We start from the raw sequence: 21,619 nt of genomic DNA, 5'->3' as shown, positions 1-21,619 counted from the left end.
CGTGGCGGTTCAAACTCTAGTCTTGCATTTATGTTGAGATTTTGCCTACCCTGTCATTGGGTACTTATGCTGTCCTGGCATGTGAGCCATAGCAACGCCATTCCTTCCAGTACCATTTGTTCCATAATGTGAGAAACACAGAACCATGAGGGCAGAATCCATACTGGGATTCCTCCTCCTCCTGCTCCTCACATCAGCACTAGCCCATTTTCCAAAGGATTAAAGTGGCCCTGTACTTTGGCAAACAACAGATCAGCACTACTGAAGTCCCCATGCCATCAAGGTAGCATAAGAACTTCGTGTGAGGTTCAGTAGCAATTTTTACCTTATCCTTGTGAAATTTAAATCATAATTATGGCTGTTTTATGGATGACGAATTGAGGCGCCAAGAGTTGTACGTCAGGCAGTAACACTTGGTGTACATGGAAATGATCCAAGTCAAAGTTTGTTTCACATTCAGTGGAGTAGACAATTTTTTTCATAATAGATAATCTATCATGTGTAAACCAACCTGTCCAGTTCTTTAAAAAAATGATTGTAAATTCCAAAATGGCATCATGGTAATTATGAGAAGGGCCAGGTGTCTTTCAGAAATCATTCATACTCTCTTCTTCTTCTTCTTCTTCTTCTTCTTCTTCTTCTTCTTCTTCTTCTTCTTCTTCTTCTTCTTCTTCTTCTGCGATCACTCGTAGCCAAGTAAGATTGTCTTCCATAAACACAGTTTTAACAATGAGTCTGTAAGTGACTATGGAGGCCAATTCTGGATCCACACGTCCTTCCACAGTGAGGACATTGGTTTCTGGATGGGAGTTGATCACGGTGTGGATTTGCCAAGCGTGCCTTCCTCTTAGCACGTTTCTCCCTTGCGTCCTGAGTTCGAGCGTCTTCAAAGTCCACGACACCTTTGGTGAAGGCTGTTCTCCAGCTGGAGCGCTCGCAGGCCAGTGTTTCCCAGTTGTCAGTGTTTATACTACATTTTTTAGATTTGCCTTGAGACAGTCTTTAAGCCTCTTTTGTTGACCACCAGCATTACGCTTTCCATTTTTAAGTTCGGAATAGAGTACAGTAGTTTCTTTGGAAGACGATCATCAGGCATCCGCACAACATGACCAGTCCTTAACAACACATTAATGTTCAGAACCCATTTTAAAAGGTGCATTATTTCTTTTTAGCAAGTGGGGCAATGAAGCTGAGAGACAGTTACCGTTCTTGCTTTTATCTACTAGGTGCATACAGCTTAGGTGAAATTTGATTTCAGATTGGTTAGCCAGCCACCCCCAACCCCGGTACAATGAGTACCAGCTAGCAAATGATACAATAGACCAGGAATTTCAGAGAAAGGTGTCACACTCTGGCACAGAGACAGCTAGAAGCACAGGCCCTTCTAGTCGGTAGACTGACCTTTCACTCTCCGGTGTAACCTGCAGGTGGTATTCTGAGCTGAGCAATCTCAGTGTTACGGTTGAAATTTCAGAAGAAAGGAAGGAAAGTGTCATGCTTCCAATGTAGGAAAAAGTTGAAACAGACTAAATAAGACCTGGTAATCAGTATTCATTTCACAGAAATCTGAGTGAAACTAATGCAAATTTAACCCTAAAACCTTCACAAGACAATGAACACTGTGCATGTAAATTTCTTCTGATGCTGTATTAAAAATAGTCAGTTTTAGCAACATACTAATACAATATTTTTACCTTTTTCCATTGTACGGGGGGGGGGGACTCATTCAGTCAGAGAATTACAACTATACAGTGATAGCTTTTTTTCTTTTTTCTTTTAAAAAAAACCTTCTGTGATAGCATTTTAGCAGCTCCTCTATGCCTGCATGTTTCTGACCAAAAACACTTGTGAACATTACATTTGTTGAAGGGCACCACTGTGAATTTATGGGCAACTTCACCTTGCAAGCAAGGGGATGGGAAGAAGGACAGTGTTTTCCAGATGGCATAATATGATGTGGTTAATTGGATCTCAGTAGCTAGTTACTTTAGCTAATGGACCAGTTACTATGGCAGTAAAGGATAGAAAAGTATATCATTTTAATCATAGTGAAAATTCCTCAACTAGGCAACATATCAGGTTTTGAATACATGCAGCGAATAATGCTCTTCAGATTGATGAGCTTGCTTGGATTTATGAATTAAAAAACAGTTTACCTTTTATGCATATAACATAGTTTTGTTTTAAAACTTATTTTCCTGAATAATTTTGTGGTTTTTATGAGGTGTGTGTGATTAGCAGTCATCAATTTATTAACAACTGCTTCTAAATCGTGTTGGTACCCAGGCCACTTTGGCGCACAGAATCTTACCCATGTTACATTCTGAGGTGCCAGGGCTTGTTTCAAAAGTTGATAATCCCAGGTCATTATCATGAATCAAGAATCATAATTTAAAGGGGGGAGGGGGACAAGATGATGTGCTAAGCACACATTTCTTGCTCATTATCTCTTACGTTTCTGAGAAAACAAAATTATTTCAATAAATTCTCTTAACACCTTTGCATACGTAATGCGCATGCTGTTTTCATATGACAGATTATTCTGAAATGTAGGGGAGATTGTGCTGAATCCTATAACCTACCTGGGCCCTGCTTATCTTGAGTTTAAGCTGCTTCAGAGACTGAAGGCTGATTTCCACCCTACATCTTGTACGTCAGTACAGATTCCAAACTGGAAACATTCGTGTGTCCCTTGTCAAGTGTGAAGAGCATCCATATGTAAAAAATTGTCATGTCCCCTGTGGCACTTGAGAGTATTGTTACAATCCTTCCACAATTTCTACTGGTATGAAGACACAAAACATTATTTGGTAGGGGTGTGTATGGCACCCAAGATTCAGCTTGTATCTGTATCTGTGAGGTCTTTTTTTTTTAACCCAGTATATTTCTGAGTTGCTCTTTGCTGTCTCCGCTTCAGTCTGTTTCAGGTTCGAAGCTGATGTGCAGAAAGAGAAACTCTGTGTTCCCCCTTCACTGTAATGGTGAATCGGAAAATGACTATAATAACTGTTCCCTCTTTTGGCCAAAGTGAATAAAAGTTTCAGGCACAGGAACCCCCTCCAGAGTATGTTAAGCCTGCCAAATTGCAGACAAATAGGTTCAGGGGCATTTTTGAAGGAAAGAAAAGTGATCATTTTCTTCTAAAATCCATATTAGTTTCATATTTTGGAGGTGAGGGCAAGGGTTTGTCGCTTGGTCTTCCTTTGTTATAATCAAGAGGTAGCCATTCTTGGTGTGTATTCTTGCTTGAACATTAAAAAGAAAACCTTTGCAGCTTCACATTGGCCTTTCTAGTGCTAGCCCTTGCAGACCTTCAGTCCTTGCCCCAGGTGGGTCAGATGTTTCCTGCTGGATGTCCCCTGCCTTGGGGTAGTTGCATTGCCATCCACGTGTCCCCATCCCAGCTAAAGGGGGGGGGGCAAAACCACCATTGCTAGAGGACCAGCATTCCCATTCACTATTTAGGAGTATTGTAAAGATATACATGGTGTATTTTACATGTGTGTCATAGAATCAGAGTTGGAAGAGACCCCAAGGGCCATCCAGTCCAAACCCCTGCCAAGCAGGAAACACCATCAAAGCACTCCTGACAGATGGCTGTCAAGCCTCTGCTTAAAGACCTCCAAAGAAGGAGACTCCACCACACTCCTTGGTAGCAAATTCCACTATGTATGTTTCCTTCAGGTTTGGCAAGAGGCATGGATATATAAATGTGAAGTGAGAATTAGCTCACATTGATCCTATCCACATTTTGAGCAAAGTATACTGAAGTGCATTAACTGACTTGCATTAACCACTTTGTGGAACCTTTGTATTGGTTATGGACTGAAGTTACAAGGTCTAAAACCACAGAAACCATATTCAGACTAGAAGAAGCAACACGGAGTCAGCGAGTTCATGCATTCAGCACCATCCCCAAGGCCATGCAAATCTCCCAGCTCCTCCTGTGGTGAGAGTGGACTTATGCAGCAGGAATCCTTTTATGTCCATTGATACTTCCTATGAAGTTGAGAGCCCCTAAAATATCAGGGTTCTTAGTCATGTGTGAAGCCTTCATGGATGCAAAAGGCTTCCTGCTACAGAAGTTCACTCTCATCATGAGAGAGGCCAAGAGTGACCTTGGGAATGGGCCTAAAAACACAGTCCCATCGCTCCACTGTATTGCAGTGCCACAGAAAGAATGTACCAGTAGTTGGTCAAGGGAGCCGTGGACTCAAAAAGATTGAAAACCTTTGGGCTAGAGTGTTAAGTCAAACTGAAAATTTTCCCCTATTCCTTTTTCACTTTGATTCCACTCTTGGTAATTTAGTGTAATAAATTTAATTTAATAATGTAATAAATTTAATTTAGTTCAGAGACCAGCCTCAGCTGCCAATCACGTGCGTACTTAACTCGACAATAAGCCCCATTGAACACAGTAGGACTTACTTCTGAGCACAGGATTATGCTGTAAGTGACCCAAAAATGTTGTTATGTAGGCCACACTTTACAAAATGGATGCACAAGACATCTCTGTATATTTTCATGTTCAATAACAGATTGTTTCCTTATTGTTTCTCTGTTGTTCTTCTCATGTAGGTGAGAAGCTCATACGATATGGTTACCCTGATATACATTTTGACACGAACTTGCCCTATGAGAGAGATACTGAGCTGATGCAGACTCACATGATGGACCAAGCGATCAACAACGCAATTTCTTACCTTGGGGCAGAGGCACTTCACCCACTGATGCAGCACACGCCAAGCACAATTGCCGATGTAGCACCCGTCATAAGTTCAGCTTATGCTCAGGTCTACAACCCTAACAGGATAGAAAGACCAATGAGCAGAGAAACTACTGACAGCAATGAAAACAACATGGATGGCCCCATCTCCCTCATCAGACCAAAGAGTCAGCCCCAGGAAAGAGAGGCTTCTCCCAGCAATAGTTGCCTGGATTCCTCTGACTCAGAGAGCAGCCACGAAGACCACCAGTCCTACCAGGGGAACCCTGCCTTAAATCCCAAAAGGAAGCAAAGCCCAGCTTACATGAAGGAGGACTCCAAGGCTTTGGATGTCGCGAAAGCATCTAAGGGCTCTCTAAAGGATATCTACAAAGTTTTCAACGGAGAAGGAGAGCAGATAAGGGCCTTCAAGTGTGAGCACTGCCGAGTCCTTTTCCTAGACCATGTCATGTACACCATCCACATGGGGTGTCATGGCTACCGGGACCCACTAGAATGCAACATTTGTGGCTACCGGAGCCAGGACCGCTATGAGTTCTCCTCACACATTGTTCGAGGAGAGCACACGTTCCACTAGGCCTTCTCTTCCAAAGGGGACTCTGAGGTGGGGGTGGGAGGGGCGGGGACCCGCAGACACTGCACATGAAGAAATACTGCACTTACAATTCCACTTTTCCTCAGACGTTGACACACCTTTTGTTGTTGTTATTTTTGTGCTTTTTTTTAAAAAAAAAAAAAACATTTTATTTTTGTTGTTAACCTTACTGGACCCAATCTCACTTGGGACCAGTGGTAAGGAAGAAAGGAAGGAAATAAGGAAGGCAAGGGACCAGAGTAGTTCTGTTTGTATTGTTGCTTTTGCTCTGAAAACTGGTGTTTCAGTGGAAATCGAAAGGCAGTCCATTTCTGTCAGTTCCCCCCCCCCTGTACTGTACGTTTTGTGATACCTTGGGTACTGCTGATCTCTACTAGGTGCTCTAACATCTTAGCAAATTGTCAGCTTTTGGTAAACAATTTCAGGTAAACACATTTCAGAGGAAAGCCCTTTCAAATATGTAGAAACATTTTGGGGGTTGAGAATTGGGAGTGGAATATTATTTTGCAAAATTGTCCATCATGGGTGTGGGGAGGTTTAGTCTCAAGCTAACCCATATTCTTTAGATTTAGGAGCACAAGCAAATACCATTATTCACTCAGACATTACTTCCTACAGTGAACTACTTTCCTTCGGGGTTCTGTGTTGCTTTTCTTGAATATAAATGAAATGCTTAGGTTTAATACTGATACAATAAAAAAGAAGCTTGATTTTATATTTATGGCAAGACATCCTGCAGGACACTTGGAAGTCCTACAATATTATTTTACTCATCCTGACATGCACTTTTAAAACAAAGGGCAAGAGAATCCCTCATATGTTCTTGTGTCATAAATATTAATTTCCCAGCTTCATCCAGGCACTTAATTAGTTGGGCCCTGTGTACAATGAAAGATATTTTCAAATCTAGTGGAGTTCTATGCATGTTTACTCAGAAGTAAGCTCCGCTGAGTTAAGCAGGAGTTTCCTTCCTAGTAAGTGTGCTTAGGAATGCAGTTTCAGGGGTGCAAATGTCAAGTTTTATGTAACAGATTCTGCTGCTTAACAGTCTTGGGCATACTAATCAGAAATGCATTTTAATGATGAAATGCTTCTATTTTTCATTTTATTCTCTGCAGTGTTAATTGCTCAACAGCCATCTAAAATTAGACTTATAGTTAGCAGAACACCAGAGATTGGGGGTGCTTTATGTCATTCTGAATACTGTGTAGCAGGTGGCAGGGTGGCGCTGCTGACCTGACCTCCTGCCACTGCTGTTGCTGTCGTGTACTGGAGGGGTGAGGTGGCGGCAAGCTCAGTGTGGTGCAAACACACCAGCAGGAGAACCAGATTGGCTCCACCGTTGCCTCCTCCCTCCCACTCCTGGTATGTCCCAGCAACTGCAGGGACAGGGTGTCTGGGAAGCAGCCCCACCCTCCAACCTGACCTTACTGCAGCGGCGGTTGAGTCATGTTTCAGTCAACATTCCTAGTTTACAGATTCAAAGATTTCCAGAGAATATTAGAACTACTTCACACATGGGATTTTTTTTTCTACACAAATTTTGGGGTTGGGGGCACTTCCATGTTTCGTAAAAAAAATCACAAATGTCTATTTTGCCACATGGTATGTGGTTTCCATCTATCTAGCCATAATAAAATAGATACTTGTTTCATGAATGATAGTATATGTAAGGATAAATGGAATTCCTACAACATACAGGAAAACAATCGTGTGTGAAGCAGTCTTATTTCCCTCTTCTCTCTCCCTCTCTAGTGTCTCTCTCTCTCTCACACACACAAACGTTTCCCATCTTGTTGCTGTGTACTTGGGAGTTCACAGCCAGTTGTAAATTGTGCTCACTTTTGCAAATGAGAGATACTGCCCTCGTATTGTTTAAATGACGGTTCATTTCAAGCTAAAATAGAACTAAGTCAAGAACCCCAATTTATCTGGAGGATAATTTCTTAACTGGAAACTCACTTCTGTTTCTCGTTAATTCCCTGATCATTAGCAAATGAGAGATTAAAGTAAATTAAGAGATTACAAATCTTGAGGTTGTGTAAATGAGCCCTCCGTTGACTGTACTTAGGTGAGCTAGATTCTGAACTTTTATTTTTAATAGGTTTGTGGGTTTTTTTGCTTAGAGATACTGTTTTGCTTTTAAAAAAAACAACAGCGGCTACCTCACTTTTTTTTTTACATCCTTAGTTGTTTTCCCAACCTTTGGGTTGAGATGTTTGCACATCTTGTTGTTAAACGAAGAGAGTAGTTGAAAGTGGTGCATGCAATTGAATTAGATACGGTTTTAAGGTTGTTTCTTAAATCTTGAGCAGACTATTTATAGTTTTTTGTTTCTATATATTTTTCTTCAGCCTGATAGAATAAACACAAGGTAGTCAACTCATTCAGTTTTTAAAAGTATCTGAAGAATGAATCCTCTCGTAATACAAGTTGAGAAGGATAGGCAACTGTCTTCTTACTTTGCTTTGATTCAAACTCAAAATGCCTCTTATGGTGGTTACAAGTGGGTGGAAGTCGTTATGAATCTTAGAAATGTGCTTTTAGACATGTTTATGAGCCATCTGACTAAAATCAAAAGGGTGACTCTTGTCAGTATATGTGCTCATGATCTGTGCCTCTCTGGTAGGAGGGCTTGGTCGTGTTGCTTTGCTTACCTTTCCAGGTCTGCAGCAATAGCAGAAAGGAAGTGCGTGATTGAAGATTTCCTCCAGGAAACATGTTTGGCTGGTTCCATCTGTGTTTCAAGGGTAGAGTGTGTTCTGCAGTTGCTGTGCAGAAGCTACTAAAAGTTCCATTAATAAACTCGTCTAAAATGCAAGAAGAAATATTGATGTGATGTAAGGATTTCCTGGCAGGAAATCTTAGGGCAAAATGGTGAGTTCTGGTCACATTGGTATAGTTGGCCTCTTAATTTTTACTTAATCTTTTATTCCAGGATGAAAAATTACTATGTCAAAGCCCTGCATTATCCAGGGGCTCTTTTATTGACTGACAGCTCACTTTGACTTATGATTGCTCCCTTAAGCATGTTTTAAATGAGAGTTTAAGTTAATTAAGAGGTTACTATTTCCATAATGTGATAAACAAATTTTTGTTTCTTACTGATCTACTTTTACAATAGATCCACACACCCACACCCAAATTGCTCTTTGAACTATTCTTAACCCAACAAGCAGCTTGGCAATTGGGCAAAAGGCTTCCCACAAGGGAAAAGCAACCAGTTTCTTCTGTTTCCACTCTTCCCTGGTTGCCAGCCTGCAAAGCAGTTTGGCAATATTCTAAAAAAAAAAAAACCCAAAAAAAAAACAGTCGCTCAGAAAAAAACAAAACTGTGGGTTTCACACTTGAAACACACTCAGGTACCTCTTTGGATTCCAGTCCCTGTCTTTTTCAACCGAATGTCCCTTTGTCCTTGTAATTTGCAATCATGGTACAGGCAGAGCTCAGGAAAGACTTATCTGCCACTAACTCTCTTCCTTCTTGCTCTCAGTCGTGCAGGTCACATTCTGAATGACTATTTCCCCCACTCCCCCAAGCTGAAAAGCTTCCATGCCTGAAGGGAGCTGTAAAAAAAAACCTGTTCGCAAAGATGACTATTGAAAGTAAAGTTGTGTCCGCACCGAATCAACCCCACCATCCCATTGCACGGTATGATGTACACTTCCACAGTTGTTGGAAGAACTCAGAGCAAGAAGCTTATACAGTCCAATCACAAAATAGGTCTTTGGGGGGGTGGGCAGCTCTAGCATGTTTTTTTTGCTTCCCATAGAAATGTGTCTATCAGCATCCTTGAAGGGTTTCAGAAGGACAGGGTGTGAGATCCTGGAGAGGGGCATATGTTGCCGGGAACTCCTCTATCAAACTGGGCTATATGAGGCAGGAGGGGAAGTGTCATTCCTGCTGATTAACGTTAGAGATGAAAGTAAAGAGGCGTCGCTTTCTGTACTGATCAGTTTTCAATAAGCAAAATTATTTGCTGAAGGAAAAAAAACAGTATTTTTGATATTGGTCTTCCTGGCTTAGCAATACTATGGGCTGGAGAGAGCTGGGTGCAGGAATCCTACCTCTGCATCATTACATATGTCCCTATTTGTTCTATTTAGCTCTGTGTCAGTGCTGATTTAGCCACAGAACTGTGAGTCCATTGACCTTATATATCCCAGCCTCATAAAATGCAGGCACCCTGACACCTTCTGCACATAAAAAAGTCACTATATTGGCAGTTTGAACAGTGGGAGATAACCACAAGTCCACGGGTTTTAGGGGGAAAGGGGATCTATTAAGATATCTTAATTCTCCTGGAATTAATGACCAATTCTACAAATTATACGGGGATACTTTTTAAGTATCATGTAAATTGAACATTTGCTGAAACTCATACATTGCCTAGATGATTTGTATCTGATAATGTTCAGTTCTGAAATTGAGCATACATTTTCTTCAAGTCTTTAAGGAATAATATATGTTCCTGCATCTGTTACCTTTTCAAGATTTTCTAATTCGTTTTGCATTTATCACACACACACACTCATTCACACAATGCATCTCCCAGCAAGTATTTATTGGCATGTTTTAAACAGTGAGGGTTTAGATTAAATTATATTCAATGTTCTTAAAATACTATAGTATATTGATTAGAACAGTGTGATGTATTATTGCAAGAACAATGACCAAATAATTCAGTGTGGTAAAGTTGTATTCTGCAATGTTTTAATAAGGCTGCAGTCCTTAAAAACATATTGGAATACTTTGGTTGAAGGGTCGGCTGAGCTCAGAGGCACTAATTGTGGCTTGAAGCTTGGCGGCATATAAAGTGAAATCTTCAGTCTGGTCAAAATAAGGGTGGAATGAGTTTGTAAAAAGAAGAAATTGAATTTGAATCTCCCATCAGTGTGAAATCAGCATAATTGTTTTAAAATTTGGGTTGCTATAGGTTCTATGTCAATTTGAGGATCTCTGGCAGTTTTCAAGAGGCAAAATTGCCCACAATTTAAGTTCAGTTGATTACTTAGCATTAACATAATGGAGGGAGGGGAAATTGCTTAGGAGATTTTTGTTTTTATTAATAACAATGCTTTGAAACTGGAAGATCTTTCTGTTTTCCAAACAGGGCATGCTTCTGTTGTGAAAGTAAAACAAAATGGAAATGCTTCTATTGATTTTGATCGGATGGTTCAATTTTAATTTGGCCTTTAAACTCTTGTTTCAGTAAAACCCTTGAAAAATTAACTACATTTCACCTAAATGGAAACTTCAATCTGACAGAAACCTAACCTTAGGCTGCTTAGAATGACAGCCTATGAAGTATACACATTTAACTGACATTAAGACCCATTGAACTCAATGGGACTTACTTCTGAGAAGACGTACGTAAGAGTGCACAGTTAAATGGCTGCTTAGAGATACCAATATATGTTTTGTTACATCATTCGTTTTTCATTCATTTGTTTTGTATTGGGTCTTGACAGTACAAATCAGCAATTTCCCCAGAGTTTTGGCTTTTGATTGGCAGCAAACCCTTAGTGCGTTGAATTTTCCAAGAACCTTCTAAAACCTTGTATGCCTACCCATGGATTCTGTGGCGTGTTCCAGTAGTGCACGCAATTTATGTTATGTACTGACCAAGCCTGTTGATCCTCACAGTTGGCCTTCTTGGACTGAAATTGTGGTCTAGAACACCTGTACAACAGCTGCAGGCATGTCCAACAGGTCCATCATGATCTCCCCGGTCAATCTTTGCACCCCCCTCCCCCCAAAAAAGCTCAGCCACTTTGGCTTCCTAAAAAAAAATGGGTAGATCACAGTCTCTTGGGAGTTGGACATGCCTGCTGTAGAGGAAGAGGAGCAATGGTGGTCAAACTGTCTTTGGATGGCCTTCCATTCCGGAAACCCTGCAATCAGATGCTCAGTAGGGTTCCATGGAGCACTGTTTGAAACACATTCTCATAAGCTTTGTTGGAAGCCACAAATAATAACGACATCCTCCTCCTCATTATTATTATTTCAGGTAGAGTGTTACAAAGAGAGGGTGTTTTTTTTATTGAAAGTTGCATGCCACGTGGAGAATCCTCTTGCAATAGGGATGGTATGGGTGTGTGTTCTGTGCTAGCTTCAGAGTAACTAGATTGCAAGAAAGTTTGCCTTGGAGTGGTGGTGGGGCCTTTAGAGTTAGACAGGGGGGGGGGACCCTGAAGGTTAGAGATTATCAAATCTGCTACCTGGGACACAATATGGGTAGAATCCAATGTAGCTCTAAGTCTCTTGTTCCAGTGCAGAGATTTCATCTTGTGCAAATGCTTTCTCCCTCTCCTACCCCTGCTTGCCCCCGAATATCTGATCTAGGGATTTATGTGCAAGCTGAGCACCACCATAAATGCTTATATAAGAAATTAAGTTAAACACCAACCCAAAACCAATAGCTTCAAGTTGCAAGAAAGGAGATTCTGACTAAATGGCAGGAATAACTTTCTTACAGTAACAGCTGTCCGACAGTGGAGTGGTCTCCTTTGGGAGGTGGTGGACTCTCTTGAAGCTTTTAAAGCAGAGGTTGAATGGACACCTGTCATGGACACTTCAGCTGACATTCCAGCATGGGGGGGGTGGACTAGATGACGCTCGGAATCCCTTCCAACTCTACAATCCTATGATTCAAGGATGATTTATAAATTCAAATTGTAATTCCTAAAAATAGAGCAATGGGTTTAGAAATAGGCAATAGGGTTAGAAGGCCAGTTTTGGTGCCAAAGATTTTATTTCTCAAAATTAAATTCTAAGATCCCAGTCCCTCCAGGGGGCTTCTTGAGCTTCTCCTTCCTAGCCCAGTGCCTCCAGAACAGCCACCAGTACATTAAGTCAGTGTTTTTCAACCTTTTTTGGGCAAAGGCACACTTGTTTCATGAAAAAAATCACGAGGCACACCACCATTAGAAAATGTTAAAAAAAATTAACTCTGTGCCTATATTGACTATATATAAAGTAATTTTTCAATTTTTCCCACGGCACACCAGGCAACATCTCACGGCACACTAGTGTGCCGCGGAACAGTGGTTGAAAAACACTGCATTAAGTGGAGCTGCAGCTGGAGTTGGCATGCTTGTGAGCTTGCATAAGAGATTATTGGCTCCCAAGGCTTGAGAACTAACCCACAAAACCAAAGTTGAAAGGTTGGGTTTTTTGAAACCAGTTGCAGATATTTGTGCTAAACAATATCTGGATTTCATTTTTAAAAATTGGGGCATGATCCAGCCAACACGAAGCTCATTGAAGCCCAGTTGATTTCAGTGGGAAATATTTAGGGACCTAGCTCCCATGAGAGCCAAGGGTGGAATCAGGCCTTTGTTTTTCAGATTTCTCTGATTTCTATCAGATTTTATTTCTGCTGTACAGTAGATAGTAGAACTTGATGTTCGTGTCTGTGAGAGACTGTAACAAAAGAGAAGGATTTTGGTTATTTTTTGTAGTAATTCAAATTTTGAAACTGTGATTACAGGTTTGACCTATTACCAAGCACTCTCAAATCTTGACCATATTCATGTTTCATATCACATGTAGGAATTTTCTCTCTGTTTTGTTTTGGTCTCATGTTGTAGTTTGTTTCCTGTAGCTTTGAGTTGTATTGTTTTTCATTTTTAATTTGTTGTTGGTTGTACAGTCTGTTTACATATTTTTGTACTCAAGTGTAGTTTTGTATTAAAAAAAGAAAAAAGCAGTTGATCTGAGATATATATATATGCAGATATATATAGAGAGAGATATAAAGGTAAATAATCTTTGTAACTATCAAACATAGGTTACTTAGTGATGGCAACGCTGTGGAATCATAATACTGTATATTTGCCTTCCTTTAAATTTTTGGTTGTGCATTCTTTCTATTAAAATGTGTATCTTTTTATGACCGACTGGAAACTTTGAATGCACAGCTGATTAGAAAGATTTAAAGTATATCACTTTCCTGATGCTTTGAAAGAAAGGTCCTATTGTTGGGCATGGTTTCCACCTGCCAAATCTGCTCTTGATGCTTCATTCTCGAACTTGTTTTCAGATTATAGCCTGCTGCGTGCAGGCTTGGACCCATTATTCATACAATTTATTTTAAGGTGGGGTGGGGGGGGGACCTGTCTGGCTGATTGTCCCATTCGTGTGCAATACTTTCCCTTTAAAAGTCTTAAAGGTAAAGGGACCCCTGACCACCAGGTCCAGTCGTGTCCGACTCTGGGGTTGCGGCGCTCATCTCGCTTTATAGGCCGAGGGAGCCGGCGTTTGTCTGCAGACAGCTTCCGGGTCATGTGGCCAGCATGACTAAGCCACTTCTGGCGAACCAGAGCAGCGCACGGAAACACCATTTACCTTCCCTATTTATCTACTTGCACTTTGATGTGCTTTCAAACTGCTAGGTGGGCAGGAGCTGGGACTGAGCAATGGGAGCTCACTCCGTGGCAGGGATTCGAACCGCCAACATTCTGATCAGCAAGCCCTAGACTCTGTGGTTTAACCCACAGCGCCACCTGGGTCCCTTTAAAAGTCTTACGGTGCATTAAATATTTGAATTATTACATCAAAGTCTGAAGCAAACTTGCTAGCAGAGAAATAAATGTGAAGTGTATTTTTTTTAATAGACTGAGAGACCTGTTTCCACTTCAGTTCCTCTACTGAGGAGCCCCAGGAACACCTGCCATTGAAATCCAGGTGCATTGTGCAGGTTTGTGGAGCACACTTAGTTCTTATGGAGCACTGACTGGTTCTGTTGGACCTTACCATTGCCTCTCACTCTTGAACAGTGCACTCCAATGCATGTCTATTCAGAAGTAAGTCCTGCTAAGTTCAATTCGACTTGCTCCAAAGTAAACGTGCATAGGACTGCAGCCTAAGACTAAGAACATCCCCAACTCTGCCCTACAGATGCACAAAGCAGATCTGTGTGATTGGTATGCCTGTCCTTCAAGGGTTTTTCCTGCCATTCCTTGAAGGATTCTCTGGATCACAGTTGAAACAAGTCTGTTTTAGCAGAGAGTTTTGCTCAGAACTAGATGTGGAACAATGGTTGAAATAGAGAGGGCACAAGTATTCCAAAACTGCACCTTCCCAATTCTTCTTACTTTGCAGTGCAACAGTAGATGCTGAGCAAAGGCTAGGGAGAACTACCATTAATTCAGTGGTGGGAATGCAGCTGAGGGGGCCCCAATTCTTCTTCGCGCTTTTCTTCATAAGTGTGCCTTTGAGCAATGCAGTCTCAGCAGGTTGCTTGTTAAGGCCACGCATTTTTGTTTCCTCCTAGGTAGGACTGCACTCTTTTCCTTGGTTAAGGCACTTCACATTGCTAATGTCCTCCCTCCCCGAATGGGCCTCGTCCGGAGTTTGCAGGTGCCCATTGAAAACGTCTTTTGGATTGGAAAATTCTGGGTTAGACTCAGAGCTCTTAGTGTAGGCTTTGTTTTGGTGGGAAATTTGTTTCTGGAGAGGAGTGCAAGCAGACATGCTCTGACCAGGACAGCTGATTTTGAATTCTCTTTGCCTTATCTGTTGTGATAGGACTTGTTTTCTATATCATGCTTTATTTATATATCTAGTGTATTTTAATGCCTGTTTCTCAATAGGTGGGATCCGCTGTGCTGTAAATATGTATTTAGGTACAGAATGAAAATCCTTGGGAATTTCTTTGGGAAACTGTTACCGAGCATGAAAACCACATAGTGGTTGCTGGAGGGGTTTTTTTTTGGGGGGGGATTATGTGGGCGGTGTGTGTGTGTGAGAGAGAGAGAGCGAGAGAGCACATGTGCAAGATTAGCAAAATTAATCTTGTATTTTAAGCACTTGCCAAAAGAAAATAAAGTTTAAGAAACATTTTTATTTCAAGAAGTGAAGTGCATTCAGAAAAGGGAATCTCCCACCTGATTTTAAAGTATGTGGTTTTTTTTTTAGAGCAAGCTGAAAATCTCTGCTCAACTTTTATTTCTGTTACTCCATAAAGATTTCCATTTGAGTTTGACGGTTTATTGGGTTTCCTACTTAGTCAGGCCAATGTCTGAAGTTCTCTGAAGGTCTTGAAGATAGTGGGTCTTGCAACTGAGTAGTTAGTCTTCTCTTAGCTTAATAAAGAAGATAAGAAACAGCAGGAATCAATCCTACCTCTTGAAAGAGACTTCTGCTGCTGCTGCTGCTGCTCTGCTTTGGCAAAGGGATCTGTGCTCTGCTTGGGTGATGACAGGATCTGGGTTCTGTGTGTGTGTTTTTGTCAGAGAGCCCTTGGCTAGCTGGTGTGTGGATAAGTGGATTCCTGTTCTGGAGAATTCCGGTGCTGCTGTTCTGCATGATTAAATGCAAGAGTGCAAACCTAATTCCTGCTGACATTTGAAATATGCATAGTCTAGAACTTAGTGCTAATTCAGATTCCTGGGAATCGTAGTGGGTGCATGTGAACTTTAGAACTGGCAGCGATTCCTGTCGTCACTTCAGGAGGGAAAAGAGTTCACCCAGTTTGCATATTTGAAGTGCCTCCTCTGAAACGGTTTTTAACTATCACAGTGGCAGAAAGTTTCAGGAATGATTTTGCATTATGTTCACTTCATCCACCAAGGTTTCTAATTATGTTCTTCTTCTGAATTAACCTGTAACTTTGCTCTGGTCACCACTCAATCCTTTGTCAAGTAGTTCCAAAATTTGCAGTGGCTTTGATATAAATTTTATCATCTTATGTGATTCCCCACCCCCTCAAAAATCTTGAATATTTACATCCATTTTAATTATTTTTGTAATGTATTTGTAATTCCTTGGCAGAATATTTAGAGGTGTTTGATAGGGGGAGGCAGAAGTCAGTTTGTTGGAAGATAGTGGGATTCCATGGATTCCTAGTCTGCCTATGGTTGAATTTGACATGGGTCAACATTGAACGTGACCGAATGCTTTCTTCCCTAGCTTGTGGGTGTTCATGCAAAGTTTCAGTTATGAGCAAGTGATTCATGGCTCAAACATTAGAGCTCAAGGTAAATAAAAGAGTTTGGAGTTGTACAAAAAATTGAAAGGGCTTTAAATCTGGTAACTTTGCAATAGTGCTGAACAGTGGATCGTTTGGAACTGGCCTTATTGAACAAATTCAGGTATTGGGAAATGCTTGGATGAATGATTTGCGGTCACTACCTACCCTTCCTCTTCCTCTTCCTCTTGCTGGGAGAGGTGTGTCCCAATTTTTAGCTTGGCCACGAAAGAGATTTCAATGTTATCTTAAAACTGGTGAAATTATCAATTGGCTGATCCATCCCTTACTAGGTATGAGAGACGTAGACCCATTATGTCTTCACACACACACACACACACAGCCTGGGAACCTAATGATCTAGCACTAGTTCTGGATACAGGTGGGTAGCCGTGTTGGTCTGCCATAGTCGAAACAAAATAGAAACAAAACTTCTTCTTCATCTGAAGAAGTGTGCATGCACACGAAAGCTCATACCAAGAACAAACTCAGTTGGTCTCTAAGGTGCTACTGGAAAGAATTTTCTATTTTGTTTCGACTAGTTCTGGAAGCATTCTAGGAGAGAAGGTGGCAAAGCTAAAAATAAATGGTACTACTCTAGAGTAAAGGAAGCAAGGGTTCCTTTAAAAAAAAAGGCATCTATAACTGCTGTATGGCATAGTTCTTGAAACTGGGCATATTTTCCCCCCTTTGCTTATATGCATACAAACGGTTCGGTACATGTATGTGTGCACTGTATACAGATATGAGTGCAGAAAGTGCATGAGAGAGAGTGTCTGACTATGTATATAAACAAGACAAAGCTGCAGAAACTTTGTAATACTTTGTGAAAATGATTATATTATGGACGTTTGTACTGTGCACAGCTACTGGAATTAAATGTAGGGAATCTCAGGAACAAGCATAAAATTTGTCCAAGACTTATTTCTCAAATGTGTATGTGCAGTTTTTAATTCTGTATACTATTTAATATTTTACCAATAAAAATAAACTTCTCACATAAAAGACTTTAGTCTCTCTTGTCATGGACATTTTGGAAGTTGGAACAAGTGTCTTAGTACAATTGATGCTTATATATTACATGATAGCCAGTTAAAATATATGAAAGACACTGTTGACAGACTGTGTGCAAGGGCAGCTTCATGGTTTAGAGCAGAGCTTTCCAAACTTTTCATGTTGGTGACACACCTTTTAGATTTGCATCATTTCGCGACATGGTAATTCAGTTTTCCTAGCAAACTGGAGGTTAAACTAAGAGATACGGACACACATTGTGTGACACAGCTACACACTGCAGCCGGCACACTAATACCTTGCAACACACAGTTTGGAAAGCTCTGGTTTAGAAGGTATCTCGGACAAGGTAACTACTGGTAGTAGTGTGCTGCTTTAAGCTGGACAAGCTCCATCAAGGCTGCACTTGCAAGCTCAAAAATCTCTTCATGCTCTGCGGGAAGGGAGAGTGGCCAGAATTCTTGTGGAAGTCAAAGGGGATGGTCTTCTGGTTATGGAAATATATAACTTTGGGTAGCCCAAATAATGCTTTGAGAGAACATGGGCATATAAACTTCAATTCTGCACTGAGCCTGCTCATCTTGTTTCAGACTTAAAAATAAGCAGCTGAGAACTAGGCGTAAGGAACTGGAAACTAGTGCCTAACTTCAGCATCATATCTTGAAGCTGCTAATGATCTATTGTTACAGCGTCATCTGCATGTTGATAACTTCACACACCCAACCCTCTGGATGACATCACTCTGTGGTTTTGTGTAGATGTTATATAACAGGAGCAACAGAATAGAACTTGCAGAGCCCTACAGCATAAATGCAAAGGAGTTGAGCAGGATCCTGGAACCATCAACTGGAGTATGCCATCCAGGCAGGATCAGAACCATTGCCACACAGTGCCTCCAATTCTCACTCCAGGCTCATAGTCCAGAAGGCATTTCTTTGAACTGGAAGGATTTAGTGCAAAGGATTTAACTAAATAACGTGGTTAGTGGCATCAAAAGCTCCTGAGAGGGCCAAGAAAATCAGGAGGGTGGCACTCTTTCATCTTTCCCCCGGTATAGGTAATCTTTAAAGGCTCTCGAAGCAGCCAGTGCCAAATCCAGACCTGAACTTGATTGAAATTGATCTGGAAACATGGTCTCATGCTGCAGGGACCACGTGCTGTAATGCATGCCCAAGACAGGGGAAACAGCGGGGGGGGGGGCAATAATTATTACAGTCTTCTGAACCTAAAGTAAATTTCTTAAAAAAACAGCACTTGGACCACTGCCTCTATTAGAGCAGTTGAGAGCATCATCTCCATTGAGGCAGTTTTCAACCCTTGGACCTAACTAGTCAATCCCACCCTGTTCAGGGTCATGAGCAAAGAGGGGTTAGGACTGAGTACATGCAAAGTGGGTCACACACTTGACCTTGTCCGTGTCCTCAGGCCTCAACAGCTGAAATTCATCCAGCAGAGCAGGACCAGATTCTTTTTTGGGGTGGGGGTGGGGGACAGTAGGTTAAGAGAAAGAAATATTAAAGTAGGAGGTCAAAAGACCATGACATTTGAAGCACAGCATAATGTGTGGGGGAGCTGGAACAGTTTCTTTGGCACATGGGGACAATGCATTCACCTTCCCCCCAGAAGCAGCAACACACCAGAGCACCAAAGCTATGAATAGCTATGGGAAAAGCATAAGGAGGGGATATATTGGACACATTTCCCCCCTTCATCCCCCGAAATATGAAAATTAAATCTCAAGAGAATAAAATGTTTATTTCCCCCCACCGCCCCATATAAGGACACCTGCCCCATGTCCCAGCGGTGCATTTATAAGTGATGTATTAATGCACTGGGCTTGTTAAGAATGAGCATGGCAGCTCAGTGTTGGCTGGAAAGAGTGGTAGCTCTTCTTGAGATGTGTGTTCGTTGCTTTCTAGCTCTTCCCAATCTGCTAGTCTTAGATCTCTGTTTAACCAAATCTGATGTAAGGATGATGCAACTGGAATACAAACAAACCATGGGAGATTACGGAAACCTTTTCCTCGGAGAGTTCCAGGGAAAGGCAACTCCCAAGGGTTTCTGTGGGGGTTTAAGACTCATTTCAGAGAAGTCGTAGAAGCCACTGGAGTAAAAGTTTCTAAATTCTATATGCTGATCACATGTTACTTAGAAAACAATGAAAATTAGCGGAAGGGTAACCTTCACAAAACCAAAAAAAACCAAAACGTAGTCTACTACTGCAGCCATTTTGAAGGAGCAGGGTAAAGAATCGTGAAGCCCTTGCATTTCAAGATCTTGTTCTTCATCAGAAACAAAGCTAGAAGCTGGATCCTGCAACTATCCAAAACGTTTTATCTAGTGAACGTTGCTAATTTGCTTTCACTTTGTTAATGAGAACTTGTTTGTCCTTTAGCACAAAACCCATGCAAAACCCACAGAACTGAGTGCTTTAATTCAGAGATAATGTGCTTTGGTTATTTCATGTGTGTTTTTAGAACCTGGTATTATATGCACCACGAGCCAGAACTGTTTCCTGACCTTATCAAGCCTACTTGATAATCATGGAGTAAAGACCCTGACACAAACTTTCCTCTGGTGGTTCTTTCTCTTGTGTAAGAAGAAAGAAGAAGTAAAAAAAATGTCCAATCTAACACTTATCAAGATGGAAACGTGGCTAGGCCTGTTCTTTCAGATAAAACATCTTGGCTTCCAGCTGCCTAACAACTTATCTTTCATCCTAACGGTCTTAACCTAAACCTTTCTCCTGATCTTTGATACTTCTGTTTTTCTGTAGAACTTCAAGGAGTTATGAGTACAAGGATGGGGGCAGTTGAGACAGGGCAGGAAATGTGACTGTCATTATTTCTGGAAATCTTCTAAACTATGAAAGGTGCACCTGTGCTCACAATAGCCTAGAAGACATCAATCGAGGAGGAAAATGAATACTGGCGCTTGGGGTGGAGATTGTTTACAGATCATAGACATAAACCTTCAGTACACCAGGATTTCATTTCTATTTCTATTTATTTCTTTATTTTAAAAAAATTATAATCAGTGGTACCATAAAAAGGGGGGGGGAATTGTAACCTGTGATTAAAACCTCAGGATTGAATCCTGCAGGCTTGGCAGGGGAAGTGAAGGCACCTCCTCTGCTCATCCAATCCCTGCTGCCGCCACCCTCTCTGGCCAGGTAGCACGGCTGAGCTCTTTCACCCTGTTGTTTTCCAGGGGGTTGTGATATATCTATATAGATATATCTGATTTCCCTTCTATTGGAAACAATGAGAAAGAAATAAGCTACACCTTTCTGAAGGCTGGTGTCCCTGGTTGAGGGGCATGCCCTCTGAGCTTTGTGGCTAATAGTGGGGGGGGGGAAATTAAATAAAAAACAATACTTCACCACATTGGGGGCACACACCACAGAGTGATATAAATCACCTACAATGGTATCTCACCTCATGGTGAGAATATTGACGGCATGAAATTACTCAAGGCGTCTTTAATGAAAAAAGGAATCAAGAGGGAAGAATGTGGCATAAGGCAAACACTATATGTCTCAAACCTCCAGAACTCTATCTCTCACTTGGTATTTTCTGGTTACAGGTAGGTAGCCATGTTGGTCTGCCATAGTCAAAACAAAATAAAATAAAAAATTCCTTCCAGTAGCACCTTAGAGACCAACTAAGTTTGTTCTTGGTATGAGCTTTCATGTGTATCTGAAGAAGTGTGCATGCACACGAAAGCTCATACCAAGAACAAACTTAGTTGGTCTCTAAGGTGCTACTGGAAGGAATTTTTTATTTTATTTTGTTTTGGTATTTTCTGTTATTCTCTACTTACTTTCTGGCACAGACCCAGTACAGGGATAAATTACGTTGGTTGGTATGCATTCACATGAAATTGTGGGGTGAAACTGTTGGTGCAGAGGTAGCCCAAGCTTCCCTAAATACTAAGGTAAGAAAATGTGGCTCTTTTCTTGCCATCCCCAACTGACCAGGAGAGAAATTGTGAAGGGAAGGTGTTGACCCAATCTTTGCTTTGATGATTCGCTCTGATTTTACTCCCTTGCTTAAGGTCTGACCAAAAATAAGGAGGTGATCACCCTGAGCAAAGCTATGCTTTCTGTGCAGCATTTTTAGTCAGCAAAGATAGCCACTGCTTGATCACTGGGAAACAGGAAAAGTGAGTGCATATTCCAGTTGCCCTTAAGTAATCATTGACCTGAGGCAGCACATGACATTTGATGTTACCTCTCATTATGGAATTAATCACATGATGTTATCACTGTTCCACCTACTCATTTTCAAAGGTGTTTTTCCCATGACAACTT

At 41.2% G+C, this 21,619-nt stretch overlaps 1 protein-coding gene across 8 annotated transcripts in view; it reads left to right on the top strand.

Annotated features, from left to right (window-relative positions):
• Positions 1-5,432, top strand: part of IKZF2 (IKAROS family zinc finger 2) — a 117,661-nt gene extending 112,229 nt beyond the window's left edge. For all 8 annotated transcript variants that reach the window (XM_033171006.1, XM_033170998.1, XM_033170970.1 and 5 more), the window contains one exon: positions 4,579-5,432. In XM_033171006.1, the coding sequence (XP_033026897.1) occupies positions 4,579-5,303 (725 nt within the window). In that variant the 3' untranslated portion in view covers positions 5,304-5,432. The remainder of the gene's footprint in view (positions 1-4,578) is intronic.
• The last annotated feature ends 16,187 nt before the right edge of the window (positions 5,433-21,619 follow it).

This window comes from Lacerta agilis, chromosome 1 (genome assembly GCF_009819535.1).
Source record: "Lacerta agilis isolate rLacAgi1 chromosome 1, rLacAgi1.pri, whole genome shotgun sequence".
Lineage (NCBI taxonomy): Eukaryota > Metazoa > Chordata > Lepidosauria > Squamata > Lacertidae > Lacerta > Lacerta agilis.
This window is presented reverse-complemented; position numbering and strand designations above follow the sequence as displayed.